Below are 14760 nucleotides of genomic sequence, written 5' to 3'. Positions count from 1 at the left end.
CTCATTTTAGCCAAAGTCGAATCCTAGCAAAATATTAACACCATGGGAAGGGAGAACTCTTAAAATAGTTTGTAAGTGAATTTAAAGAAACATATACTATAAAGTCAAATGGAGTCAACCTGATAGGTCGTTGGTGATATTCTGGCTCCACCTTTTCCTGATGGTTCTTTCTCTCTGCAGGGCCCCCTTCTGTCACTACTAACCTGGTTTTTCTAGCCTTTCAAATGGAAAGAGCAGCTCTGGTATTTAGAAAGAAGGAGTGTATTTATCAATGTCTCAAGATACTGGCTAACTTTTCTCAATCCTTTGCCGAGGCCACATTACCTACCTCATTAAATCCTTCCTTCTACATCTAAATTTCAGACATCGATTCACTTAAATTTTGTAGTTTGAGCACAACTGAGAAAGAACCAGAAGATACTGGTTAAATAACAGTCACACAAACACAAAAAGATACTTGTGTTAGAAACGTTTATTTGTCAAAATATTAAAAAAAAAAAAAAAAAGTGGGAGGAGTGGAGTAAAAACAAGTCTAAATTTCAGCTAATGCTGTACCACGATCACAGGTCAGACATAAAAAAACAAAACAAAACAACAACCCCCTCCCCCTCGCAAGAAACCCCAATGGTCCTAGCAAATTCAGAAGATCAGCTTCAATGTTAGAGTCCAGAGCTAACAGAGAAGAGTAAAAGGTTGCTTGCTGCTACATGGTCATTTTAAAGGGAAAGGAGATGTTGCAGGTGGACAGAGAAGGGCTCAACTCCTAAGGAAAGCAAGATAAGAGGGGTTCCACTGTACAGGAAAGGGGGTGTCAGCATAATCCTTACCTAGGGCTGCTCAGAGGCTGAGAATATAAGGAACAGAGTGAAAGGCTACAGAGACTTGTATCAGGAGGAAAGAAAAAGTCAACTTAGAATTAAATTAAGAAAGAAAACATAGTTGGTCACAAACTCCTTTGTTTACTGAAACATGAAGCAATGGAAACATCCCGGCAAAGGGGACCGCGCGGAGCAAGTTCTCATATATGACCGCAGCCCGAGGGTTCAGTCCGCAATTATCCTACCTGAAAGAGAGCACAACACAAGAGGCTTACACAATGCCTGGAGAGCAGCTTGGCTCCGAGTACAAGGGCCCTGGTCCTGTCCTGCATTCCAGAGGGAAAAGAACAAAGAACAAAACAAAACCAAGTCAGACTGGATCAAACATATCCCATGTCATTACCCAGGAGTCTATTGTGACTATATAGGAATCTACTTATAGCTACATATAGAACAAGAAGCAATCTATCTGGAAGATTGCTGCGTTGGTGACAAATACATCTTTCTCATTTTCTTAGCCATCTTTTAGGCAAGACAACCTCTATGATACAAGGCTACTATCGCTGTAACAAAGGGCATACAGATATTATCAAGAACCGTAATTTAATTTTGGGGTCTAGAAAAAGCAGAAGATGCCAAAATCTCAAATGTGGCCAACTGCACTATTCTGAATTTGTTTCATTTTAATCTTTCATAGTAAACAAGTTTTCAAAAATGACAGTCACAAAGGGTATCAGAGTGGTTCATTTACCCTCCAACATACCTACATGTCATACAGTCATAGATTTAGAGCCATAATTCTAGTAATCCCTCTAATTGACCACATTTCCCTTACCAAATGAAAAGAAGAAATCCTAAAATTCTCTAATTCTTCCATTGATGATGGAAACTCCAGACACCAATGGCTGGGGGAAAAAAAAAATTAACTCACACCAAGTTCCTCTACTTATTACAGACAAAGGGCCAAATCTTGGTCTTGATCTGTGCCAATCGACTTCAAAAGTTGTGACGTTCTTGAATCAGTTGTGCTAGGGTGAGACCCGAATTTGGATCCCCAACAGTTCTGGAGTATTTCATCCTGGCAGCCTCATTAACATCAGGCTCCTGGGACTGCAACCAACTCAGGGTTATTCAGTCCATTTGAGGTTCACACCTGGAAGGTAAGTTTCTTTAAAAGTCATCACTAAAGAGAGGTTAGTTGAACAACCACTGCTTGCAGTCAAAATTCATTTAAAAATACCTAGTCAATATCCTTTAAAGACCACATATACTAATTTAATATTTAACTTTGTTTTGAAACATTCGAGTGGACAGAAGTTCTCTGATGATACCACCTGACTTCAGAGGCACATCCCACTTCACGGCAGATTCAGCTGCATTCAAAGTAAAAATTAATGGCAGATTTCACACACTGAGATAATCTACTTCATGCGCATGAACACACACTGCTACACAATGGTCCCAGGAGACACCAGTCTTGTCATGGTCATACACGGTAGAACTCATCACAAGTTTATGCTGTTTGCTTCTCACTATGAAAACGGCAAATCCCCATCTACACATACACCAAAGAGGGAAGTTAGGAACCCCGGAAACTCAGTGGTACTAACTTGCACTTCGCTCCCAGGTCTCCCTTTCAAGTGATTCTCAGTTTCAAGGTACAAGGACCACCATGAGAATAAAAGTTGTAGTCATGCCATTTCCACTCAGCCTAAGAGATTTATCGATCTCTAGAAACTCCTGATTCTTCTTACCACTTCATCATATTTTGGTATACATTTTCTGAAGTAGGAAACATTAAATTTCCAGGGTCACCACTAATGGGATTTTATGCACATTAAAAACTACCTGTTTTATCTAGTTCTGTAAATGTTCCTCAAACAAGAAACAACAAAAATTGCTGGAAAAAACAGGAAGCCTCAGGCTCTATGTGATAGCATCACTGGCTATGCAGAAATCTGACTTCGGTGCCCGTGGAGAACGAGTTGTTCTGGAATACTAATAAGGAAAGAACTCTGTGGGACAGTGGCATCAAAACATTCCTCTTTCAAGCCAGTGTCTTAGAACTAAACACCTACAATTTATAGGACTTTTATCTGACTTATAGCTGTATATTAGAAAGGTTTCCTCTGATAAAGGCTCATGACCTAAGTAGTAGTTTTATTAGCAAATGGGAAGTCTAAAGTTACAGTTCAGATTCTCACTGGGACATTCATTATTAACTCCTGAACCTGTACTCTTCAGCTTACACCACAGTGACTTTAGTGGAAAGAGAATAGGTTTAGGAGTCAGCCAGGCCTGAGTTGGAATTCTGGCTCAACCTCTCAATTACCAGATGACTTAACCTCTCTGAGGCTTAGGTCCCTTCTCTGTAAAAAAGAAAATATCTTAAAGGCTTATTGTGTAGATTAAATGATATAATATGCACAGAAGGCACTCAACAAATGTTAGTTCTCTTAACTATATTTCTGTAACCCAGATCTGCTTACACTTGTTTAGAGAACAATATTCCAACAAACTAGGTTTGTTCTCTCAGAAGGATCAAGATGGTTGAACTCACCCTAAAACCTCCATAGGCTAGATGGACCCCTGGCTTAAGCTAGAGGCCTATTTCAGACTAACACATAATTGATACCTTTTGGACACTCCTGTCCTGACAGCAAACAGGTGGCTTTAGCTTCCTCTAGGCAGCATGGGTCTCTCTCAAGGGAATTAAACAGATCTCTAAGCCAGATCCACCCCACTCTCACCTCCAGTCTTTAAAAGGCTGAGTACCGCGCTCGGTCCACATACTGCTCCCGCTCATACCGGGCCATGTCATACAGAGAATTCCGTGCAGCGGCTGAAGCCTGAGACAGCTCACTCTCTGGCCCATAACCGTAGCCCTCTCCAACTGTGGGGAGCACAGCTGCAGCACGACGAAGGGGGCTCCTGTCCCTTCCATAATAGGACGAAGTGGTGGCAGCGGCAGCAGCCATAGCAGCTGAGGTGGCAGCAGCACCGGAGTTCGGCAGCAGGTGTCTGTCGTAGGGATCCACAGCGGCGGAGTTGAGGTGACTGGTCACAGCTGAGCTCTGGACTTGAGGCAGATGGGACATAGTCTGTTCTGCGTAGTTGTACGCAGAAGCTGCTGCTGCCGCCGCCACTGCCTCGTAGGAGCGGACGCGATAACGCTTATAGTAGTCGAGCGCTCCGTAAGCATCGTTGTAATACACGGACTCCCCGTAGCCCATGGTGTAAGGTGTACGCACTGCTCCATATTGCTCATTATACTGCTCGGTAAAGTCTGCCACGCGGCCCGAACGATCTACCGGGCACTCTTTGGACCAGTGCCCCTCTTTCCCGCACCGATAGCAGCCGCTCTGGTCTCCCATCCCGGGCGCAGTCCTAAGCCGGCTGGTGGACAACTGCACGTGCATTCGTTTGCCTTGAGGAAATAGATATAAGATTTGTTATAACTCATCCACATTCTTTATCCTCCCCAAATGACAGTCAGCTAGTTGGCATAGGACACACATACATACACACACTCCTGAGACCCTAATTCAGCAATCCCCCGCAAAAGAAGTTGAAGTTTTAATACAGGTTAAAAGCTAGAAAATTTGAGTCCTCAGAGACCAGTCAATACTTTCTTACGAGAGGAGCCTGGATTCCCTCCTACTTCTTTCTCCACAAGTTTCCTTTCCCCCGCCCCAATACAGAAATTGCAAGTTTCTGCATTTTACTGCTAAGACTGAAAAATTCTCACAATTCAAAACCTGCCAAATTTTCCAAATCAGATATCCAACAAAGCCCAGTTGTGCCAGATTTGGAAAGTATCTTACCAACCTCTCCGATTTCCTCAGGGCCACGCAGGCCTGAGCATTCACTGCAGCGTAAAGACCACAGCGAACTTCTGTCCGTCTTGTCTCCTCCAGCCATTTTTGCGGTGTCACAGAAGGCTATGCTGGGTACACAAATCATGCCTGGCTCACCATCTGCTTTATCTTCAGTACATCTAGGAGTTACAAGACCCTCCAGATTTCAACCCACCCCCCACTTTTTTTCAGCAAGGGTGAATCCATGCCTACTGTGGAAAAGAAAACTACTTGACCAACGTGTCTCAACAGGAAGAATTAGAAAGATCGCGAAGCAGTACTGGTTTCTTAGGGACAGTGTGTTCCCATGTAATGAAATGATCAGCATTTCATCCTGCCACATGGCCTACAGTTCTTTTTAGGGGGTCATCTCTTTGTTAGAAAAATGCACCATTTGCCTGAAGACCTCTGGGCACCCATACAAACAAGCCACATCCATACTTCCAGGAAATGACCAGCATGAGGAACAGCTAAGAGAAGAAACAATCTTCGCCCTGCGCTTGTGTGCAACCAAGCCCAGGAACCCTTAAAGCATCCAAAGTCTTTAAAAGCAGTTTGAGAAAAAGAGTATTCTTGGCAGTATTTAGTCCCAAACTGCATTAAGACTTTGGAGATCGAGGCAATGCTTTTCAAATTGGAGCCCAAAGGCAGCCAGCACAGACGTAGAGACAGGGCCTTCGCATCACTCAGAGGCTGCCAGCACAAATCCCCCCTCCGCGATCAGCAGGTGCTCTCTTTAACAGACCTTGTTCTGGAAGCAGTTATGCGATAGGAGGCCTCGCGCTCCACCATTGGAACAGCCCGATCAGGACGGCAGCCAGAGCAGCGCCATGCACTGACCCTGAGAGGGGAGCGGGTTAGTGTAGTATCACTTTAGTCAAACTCATTTCTGCCCAGTTTCTATGATTCCTACCACCCCAGTTTCTAGTAGTTGCTCCCTCCAACTTAAAACCCTTTCTTTAGCAGAAACAAAGGTGCTCAGCTTTTGACTTCCAGCTGCTAGCAGAGGCAGCACCCACCATCATCAGGGATATAGTCAACAGATACCAAATGGCAACAGTTCTCTGAAAGCAGCATTTAGCCATCCCACCATGTGCGGAGATTTAAACACTCCCATTCTAATTCTTAACTTACGAAGGGCCACATGCTAACTATGCCTAGAACAGAAACACACAGATTTTTGCCCCAATTTGTATCACAAATTATCCCTATAATTTAGACTGGAAGACTACAAATTAGTTGGCTTTCAATCATGCATGGTGACATTAATGTGTGACAGACACAAACTGCTCCAATTCTGTAGTCGCAGTAACCATGACAATCTAAAAAGCAGCCAATCCAGAGGTTTAAAAGTACATTTTTAAGGAAAAAAATTTCAATTTCACCTGCTCTTTACGGCCCAGGAACAAAACCCAGTGATTCTTCCTTGATGTTTTGTTTACTACATCCAGTCTTCATGCGTGCTTTATTTAGAGTGGAACTCCGTTTATAAACATCTGTGGCAAAATCTACCTCTATAGTAGCTGTGAAAAGGACTTAGTAAAATACTTTTTACCTGAAACTAAAAGGTCTGTAATAGAAGTGATAGGTTTTTTTCACACAATCTTTCCAAAGGTTGTAAACTAGGCTTTTAATTTAAATCTCCTAAAGTTCTTAATAACTGAAGAATGCTGTCCTTCTCTATTACCTTAGGTAACCAATGACAAAGAAAACTGAAAGAAAGTTAAATTCTACCACTCTCCTATACTTGGAGAGGTAAAAAGTTTAACGATTTTCTGAGACCTCCAAAAATTACTGAAATGCACTGCCAACATTTACCAGAAAACCAGCCCAATTAAAAGTGTTTTCTTTTGAAAGCTGGAACAGAAAAGAGTATTAAAATGCCGAGGTGGGCAACGTGGGGTTCTGAGCACCTACCCCATTCCAGGGTCCAGAGAAAGTTGAGGATGTAGCTGACACACAAGACTCCAATTTAATGCTTATTTACCTGAACTCTTACATATTCCCAATTCAGTTGCCTGAATTGTTAGTTGGGAACAGCTTCTTTAAGGTCTTCAAACAGTCTGCTACCTCAATAGGGGTACAGTTTTCTATGGTTTGTGTGGAGAGGAAACAGATCCTGAAAGACCCAGGTAAACTCAGGTTCTGCTACTTCCTATAAGAAGTCATACAATGACAGCCATTAACATAGGAAAGGTTCAGAAGATGCCCAAAGTGGCAGTCTTAAGGGTTACCTTTATTAGATAGCTGAAAAGGCTTTATCGAAAAACGTGACAAGTTGGTATCTAGATTGTATTTTCTGTAAAACTGCGACTTTTCCAATGCTAAACTTTCTCTTACCATCTGGAGAAAAAAGAGCTAGTTATAAAAATGTCTGTGTGTAACTGGGAGTAGAGGGTTTTCTCCAGAGGGGCTAAGCTAAGAATATGAAAACCAAATAAAGAATTTTTCTTTTCTAGTGATGACATTTTTAAAAAATCTAATGGATTACTGCATTAGTCAGATATCCACTTCCTAAAGTAATTAAACCTGCTTTATTAAAACACACTCCTTCTAAGCCAACGTTCCCCAATTAACTGACTTCCATATACATACCTTTGCCCCATCCTTTTATTCAATTGCATATTAAAAAGTAAGGACATGCAGTATTACATTACTAAAATATCTCTGCAATTTGTCCCTCACTTTAACTGCATTCTTTTTACATGGCTTGTTACCTGTCAAGAGAACCTCTATTTCAACCCTGCCACTATCCATTCATGATTCCCTCCCCCATCAAATGAAAATAATTAAGAATATTTTTAAAGCTGTCTGATGTGCAAGCTTTCCAAAATAACAAAATAAAAACAAATGTAAAGAAGAAAAGCTAACTAGCGCATTTTAAGTAAGTTTCTAACCATAACAGAAACACACGCATTGTTGGGAACAAACCTTTCGTCACTTTCTACTGTCTAAACACTTTCACATCTATTACCCCTCATTCTAGCCTTACTACCTACCATCTGTGATGTGAGGGAGGTACCGCAGGGCTCATTAACTCTCTTTTGTAAGTGGGGAAAATGAAGTACAGAGAAGTTAAAATACTTGTCCAAAGTCACATGACTTTGTAGCAAGTTATCTACAACATCTGCCCTATGCTTTAGAGACTAGCTAAATGCCAGGTCACCACTGGCTGAGGCCAGAGATATCTGAGGCACTATCTGCAATCTCCACTATTTACAAACTCTCTCACCCCTTTCTGGTCAACGTCTCCTCTTCTCCCATTTCTTTTCTGTTTCCCAGATTTAGCAGAGGCCCCTTAAGTACTTAACCCTTTTTGTGGCACCCAGACAAAACATGGTGTTAGTTTGGAACCTGAAAAGTGGCAGTAAATGTGTGATCCAAGATGATACTGTCAACAAAAACAGATTTTTCTTTCCCAATGATGTTTTAAATCTTACGGATCACTACACTGATCCATAAGATATAAAAACTTGTAGAGCAGCACTGTCCAACAGAACTTTGATGATGGAAATGTTCCATATCTGTGCTAAGACAGTAGCCACTTGCCTCATGTGACTTCTGAGTGCTTGCAATGTGCGCAGTACAACTGATACACTGATTTTTACATTTTATTTAATTTCAATTTAATAGCTACATGTGGCTAGTAGCTACCATATTAGTACAGTTCTAGAGTCCTCAGACAACCTCCTGTGGTAGTAATGACAACATATGTACCTTTATTATTGAGATCAACAGCACGTTATTTACTAGAATATCTTACCGGAATTTCCTCAGAAGAAGCAGGGCCATCATTCTTATGCATCCTAATATTTTTACAAATTTCTCTTTTCCCTTCGGGATAAACAAGAGGTGGAGCAGAATACAGACAGTCCCCGACTTACAATGGTTCCACTTTATGGTGGTATGAAAGCAATATGCATTCTGTACTTCAAATTTTGATCTTTTCCCAGGCTAGTGATACATGGTACCGTCCTCTCTGGGGATGCTGGGCAATGGTGGTGAGCCACTGCTCCAGTCGCCCCCACGATCACGAGGGCAAACAACTGGTACTCTACAGTGTCATATTAAATACATTTTTGATTTATGGTATTTTCCACTTCTGATGGGCTTATCAGGACACAATCCCATCGTAAGTCGAGGAGCATCTGTAATCCATGGCACAGTTTTTGGCTGTGCTCGTCTAGTTCACAGGCTGAACAAATTTGAGCACTCAGAAGGTACTCCCCCCAAATCCAGGTTCACCACCCAGATTTAGAATACAGGGGTTCCTCAGATCTCCCCGTTCTTTTTTCCCACCACAACCCATCACCCAAGGCCGTAAAGAGTATAAATCCTACGCATCTGAACTCTCAAATAGAAGGCTTTCTGGTCAAAACGAAAGAAACAGGTAAGCCAGAGAATGTATCCTCCCTTTTCCCATGAGGTACTCATTTGCCCAGGCAGGTTAAACTTCCAATAGCACTCGAATGAATGAAACCTGAAGGATGCAGTAACCCAGTTTGTGATACTGTGCCATTGAAAATCTTGGCAAACCTGAAAAGGGCAAGTATTTGCTTCTCCAAGAGCTACTGCGCTTAAGAGTGGTAAACATACAATCTTTCTATTCTTTCCCGCTGAAATGGAATGGAAGAGACCACCCAGCCAGCCCCCTGGCCCTATGTTCTTGCCTGTGCTTTGAGCTAGACGGACCCCACTGAGTCCTGCCACCCAGACCCCAGAGCAGTTCACCTTGAAACTCTGTGTTGTCGAGGCCCCTGATGGCCTCTACCGCATCCTCTGCCCGCTCCATGTGTACGAAGGCATAATCTTTCACGATGTCACATTCGATGACTGGACCATACTCCTCAAACTTGGCCCGAAGCTCTTGGTTGGTACAGGTGGGGCTGATGTTGCCCACATGCAACTTGGTTGAAGCTTTGCTCTTATTCTTGCTGGCTTCCACGTTGATGTTCACCCCGTGCAGCTTGTAATGGTGCAGGTTGCGGATGGCGTCCTCGGCCGCCGTCTTGTCCTCTATGTGCACAAAGCCGTAGTTCTTAATGATGTCGCATTCCAGCACCTTCCCATACTGCTCAAAGAGTGAGCGGATCTCCTGCTCGGTGGCCTCCCGGGGCAGGTTTCCGATGAACAGCTTCACCATTCTGACAAGAGCCTGAGAGGGGAGAAACAAGATTCCCACAAGTTAGGGGTGGAGCCGGCAATTCCAGTGCGTCGCATTTGGTTTAATCCTCCGAAGAAGTTCCTGGCACTTTCAAGTCCCTCACACAGACATCCGTTATTTTTTTCTCAATTGAGAGAAAGGTTTGTTAAGGAGCAGTGTGAGCTGTGTGTGACACGCAAACAGGAGGTCGGGGGGCGGCGAGCACTGCATTGTCCATCATCTCCGTGAAATGAGGCACATTTAAGTAATAGGGTTAGTTAGCAGTTTCCCGTCTCAAAATACTCTTTGGGGGGAAGGAAAGAGAAGAGCCCAAGCGGGAGGCAAGAGGCATGTATGTGAATGTCCCCGGTCACAAGATTTTGGAGGGAAATCTGTGTACCTCTCCTCCGTGCGGTATCGCCTATGAAAATACTCTTAAGAATCAAAAGGCTCCTTTCGCCCCACTCCTGGACCTCCCAACCTCCAGCTCCTTCGCCCCAACAAAGACTCGACCCGACCCCTGCCCCGCCCCCTCCGGGGACCCGGCCCCGCCTCCTCCCGTTGTCTTCCCGGGACCTCCCGCAGCCAGAAGAGAAACCCAAATCCGGGGCCATCCTCGCCCTCCGAGGCCCGGCCTGGCCCGCTCCGGCCCGCCCTCGAGCTCCCCACACACCCACAAGAGCCCCTCACACCTCCGGGCGGCGGCGGTGGTGGCGGCGGCTCCCGCGTCAGAGAGAACCCTACAAAATGGCGACGGCCGCTCGAGCCTCGGCGCGACCGGGCCCTATCTCGCGCGCCAGCTCACGCACGCGCGAGTGTGCGCTGGCTCTCCCCTCCCCCTCGCAGGAGCCGGGCGACCAATCCCACGGCCGCATGTAAATTGTTGCCCGGGGCTCAGCTCCCAGCTTCCCCGATTCGGGGGCGGGGCCAGCTGGTGACGGCGCTGCGGAGCGGAGGTCCGCCCGCCCCCAGCCCGGGTTAGCCAATCACCACCGTGGAAGGGGTGGGGATCGGCGCTCACGCGTCAGGAGGGGTCCAGACGCAACCACTGCCTGAGTGAAATGAGAGGGCCCGGTTGTCACTAACCATCACAATGGGTGGTACTATAGGGCCTGCCGCAACTGGGGTTAGGGACCGGCAGCTGATGAGAAAGCGTTATCTCACTGGGTTCCCTAAAAGGGAGCTTACTTAGCGGGCTGGCCAACCTCTATGGCAGCTTGGGACATTTAGAAATAGAGACGCGCCACATTTTAAGCGAATCTAGTCATTTTTTGTAGAGCTTTAAACATCATCTAAAAAATTTTCATTGCAAACGTGTTATTCATTGGTAAAGAAACTGATAACCAAAGATGGCAGAGCTGGGGTAGCCCTACGAGGCATTCTACCCAGGCTACCCTTAGTCATGTTTTGTTTGCTCGTGCATGTACGTGGGCTGGTTTCTCTCTTTAGCTAGAGTGTCAGAGCTCACGGCGTGTCCTTCACAGTTCCTGGTCCATGGTGAGCACGCCAAAGGAATACTTGGTGCAAAGGCCTAGACAGGTCCCTGGATTTGGGTGCGGGACAGGGTCTCCACATCCTCACCAAGCTGCTGGAGGACGAGGCACTTGTGATTCTCGGGGCACTTTCTAGCATTCAAAATTCAGCTGTGGTTCAAGGGCACCCCCTGTTGGCAAAAGGGAAGCTATTAGGTGGATTACTCACTGTCACCTTTGAACAAAGAATAGACGTTTATAGAGATTGATGATGGACTGAGTTTATCTCTGAGTAAAGCACGCCAGGGTTGTTGTCAGTCACCATTCCTCATTGTGGTGGCACCACAGAAGCTTCTCTGATACCATCAGGCACAAATTCCTGAGGCTGCCCTCTTCCCCCCAGCTACTTTGATAGTTTCTCGTCTCACTGGGTTCTGTTTGCTTCCCAGCCATTTTAGAAGAGGCATCGTCCTTGCAATTTTAATAACACTCATGTTTGTCTCCCGCCTAATTCTATCTACCTCTCCCCTTCCCTTCTTTTCTTGGTCATTTCCAGTTTCTGTCTACACTCAGACTTTTAAAATATGTTTAGGGACATCTTCACCCATTTGTGGAATAGCTTACACTCATCTTCACTATACTGACTTCACAAATGGAGAGTCTGAACCTGCTATCACCCACCTTGATACACTGTGTTTTGGGTTCTGTTATCCTCTCCAATTCCCAGAATTTTCTGAGGTCACAGAACCAACATCCTTTTAAGTTTTCACCCTTCTAAAATTTTCATTTCATTTACCATCCTTTTTTCCTCCGTTTTTATACTGTTTCTTCTCCTAGTTCTGACTGCACCATTTCCTTACCACCATCTATTTCTCTACTCTTATTGATTCCCTTTTATCTCTTTTCCTTTTTCCTCATAGGCAACTATTCTAATGAGTTTAATGTGTATTATTTTGTGTTCTTGCAAGTTTCTTTTTAGTGCATATCTGCTTTTTCCATTTAAAAATGTTTGTTTCTAAAAAATGTTTTATTGTGGAAATTTTCAAAAAGACACATGGAGAGAATATGATGAACTCCTATATACCTTTTACCCAACTTTGACAATTATCAACGTTTTGCTGATATTTCATCTAGCCCCTCCACTTTTTGGGGGGTGGGGGCTGGTGTTTTTAAAAGCAAATCCCAGACATGTCATTTCACCTATAAGGAATTCACTATCTGCCTCTAAAACATCAGCTCTATGCTATGCTAATATCTAATATTTATGTTCAAATTTTCCCTGGATTGTTGCAAATGTCTTCTTATAGTTGGTTTCTTCTAATATGGATCTAAACAAGGTCCAACGATTGTGCACTTGGATAAATTAATTTATATAAATTGTGTTGTAGAGCTTGTTGTTTCTGACTTTTTTTCACTAAGTGCAATGTGATAGCTAATCACTGAGTAATACTCCAGTTTGCAACCACCATAGTTTACCTGTCCTTCTCTGGGTGTCAGACATCAGGTTGCCTTAAAACTCCCCACCATTATAAACAAGGTTGCAGTTAACATCCCTATGTTAATTACGAGTGCCCTAATGGATCCATGTGAGACTTTGGGAGGGTATAAACCCAGGGGTGGAATTGCTAGATTATTGTATCATAGGGTATATGCATGGAACTAACTTGGAAAAATTGTACCAGGCTACCCTCCCACCTGCAGCTCGTGAAGGACCCTGTATCTCAATGTCTATGCCAATGTTTGACATTATCCTGTTTCCTAGTTTTTGTCAGTCTGATATAAAATGATATTATCACTGTTACTTTAATTTGCACTTATCTGATTATTAATGATTTTAAGCATCTCTTCTTGTTAATTTTTTTGGGTTTACTCTTCTGTGAATTTCCTATTCATAGCTTTTGCCCATTTTTCTTGTTAGGTTGCAGTCTCCTTTTTATTGTCAATTTACAGGATTTTCTCATATATTCTAGATATTAATTTCTTATTGGTTTCAAGTATCTTCTCTCGTTCCACCAAATTATCACCTTTGTCCATGGAACCCTTCATTGAACAGAAATCCTTACTTTTTTATGTAATCGAATTAATCAATTTTTCAAGTTTGTGCTTTTGAAGTTTTGTGTAAGATTTCCCTTCCTCGAGTCACACATATGTTCTCCTACATTTTCTTTTATTAACATTAATCTTTTAACCTTTCACATTAATGTTTTTACGTTCACCGTCCATTTAGAGCGGTGCTATCCAAATAGAAATCGGTTAACCACATATGTAATTTAAAAATGTCTAGGGTGCATTTGAGATCTTGCTCCCTGGCATATATCATCAGTTTTGGCTCAAATAAACTCTTAAAAAATTCTTAAAAAAATTTTTTTCTAGTAAACACATTTAAAAAGCAAAATGAAACAGTTGAAATGAACTTTAATCCTTTTGAAACCCAGTATCACTAAAATATCATTTCAACATATAATGAATATAAAAATCTTTGAGATATTTTAAATTCTTGTCCTCTTAAGTCTTCGAAATCCGTCAGCATTTTACACTTACAGCACAACTCAGTGTAGACTAGCCACATTTCAAGGGCTCAGCAGCCACGTGTGGCTTGCGGCTACTGTATTGGGCAGCACAGATATAGTTTCATCCTTAGAGGTAGTGTTAGGTGAGAATGAAAACGTTTTTCTCTAAATAATTAATCCATTTTTATCTGTCTATATTGATTTATGGTGCCTGCTTTATTGTACTTTTGTGCTCTAACCTGCCTCATATCCCCTCACTTCTCCATTCCATTGTCATCTTTCCTGGGACTTTTCTTCTATTCATATCTGGAGGTATCTCTCAAAACTTTCTGTCATTATGCTCTTCATCTTCTATGTACTGTCCTTAAGGATTCATGCTAAGGATTCATGCACCCAGGGAGATTCACTGCCATGTGTCTGTAGATGATGCTCAAAGCACATTTTCATTACATCTCCACTGACTGCATTCTGCAGGACCTTCACTTGGCTGGCCTATTTACACGTACATTTTACATGGTAACATGATAATTTCTCCATTAATTTCTCACCCCATATACATTTTCGTCTAAAATTTCCAAATATTACTTTCCCCCAATCTCCAGGCTTGCCATCTTGGAGTGTAAATACTCAGATTCTCTGAACACTCCAAAATGTATGACTTTCTCTTCCTTCACAGTGGAAAACTTACAGTTGTACCTGAACAAGAGACAGTTATAGTGCTGACATATTATTCCATTTAGCCCTATGATAGGTTACATTTATCTACATGACCACTGTGAATATTTCTGAATGTGCTTTCTTAAGAGAGAGGGATAATTATCCTGTGGGCTACCTGGTCTACCAGATCTCGTGGTTGGAGACCATTCTGGGGCTGTGTTGTGCTAGTCCTGGGCCTGTACACACCTGACCGTCTTTGTCATGGCCGATGAGTCAGGGGTGTGCTGAACACAGGGCTGCTTT

General features: G+C 43.2%; 1 protein-coding gene across 7 annotated transcripts; it reads right to left on the bottom strand.

The window, feature by feature from the left end:
- Positions 1–456: 456 nt before the first annotated feature.
- Positions 457–10735, bottom strand: LOC308503537 (RNA-binding protein 4B). 7 transcript variants are annotated; one of them, XR_013994199.1, is made up of 5 exons: positions 10511–10730; positions 9407–9830; positions 3569–4245; positions 1750–1971; positions 457–1144 (listed from the first exon to the last, which is right to left on the bottom strand). XR_013994199.1 is itself a non-coding variant. In XM_081062856.1 (4 exons), exons 2-3 carry the CDS (start codon positions 9816–9818, stop codon positions 3578–3580), a joined length of 1080 nt encoding a protein of 359 aa, XP_080918982.1. In that variant the 5' UTR covers positions 9819–9830; positions 10511–10735; the 3' UTR covers positions 457–1063; positions 3569–3577. The 7 variants fall into 7 exon arrangements, 5 of the variants coding, with proteins under 5 accessions (XP_080918982.1, XP_080918981.1, XP_080918983.1 ...); XR_013994200.1 differs by having other exon boundaries at positions 457–1063; XM_081062856.1 differs by lacking the exon at positions 1750–1971 and having other exon boundaries at positions 457–1063; positions 10511–10735.
- Positions 10736–14760: the final 4025 nt, after the last annotated feature.

This window comes from Rhinolophus hipposideros (genome assembly GCF_964194185.1).
Source record: "Rhinolophus hipposideros genome assembly, chromosome: 10".
NCBI lineage: Eukaryota > Metazoa > Chordata > Mammalia > Chiroptera > Rhinolophidae > Rhinolophus > Rhinolophus hipposideros.
This window is presented reverse-complemented; position numbering and strand designations above follow the sequence as displayed.

Excerpts from the sequence above, each read along its gene's own strand:
- LOC308503537 (XM_081062856.1), bottom strand. The coding sequence starts at position 9,818 with ATGGTGAAGCTGTTCATCGGAAACCTGCCCCGGGAGGCCACCGAGCAG. Across the intron at positions 4,246-9,406 it reads CGACAACACAGAGTTTCAAG|GCAAACGAATGCACGTGCAG; the intron begins GTGAACTGCTCT and ends TATTTCCTCAAG.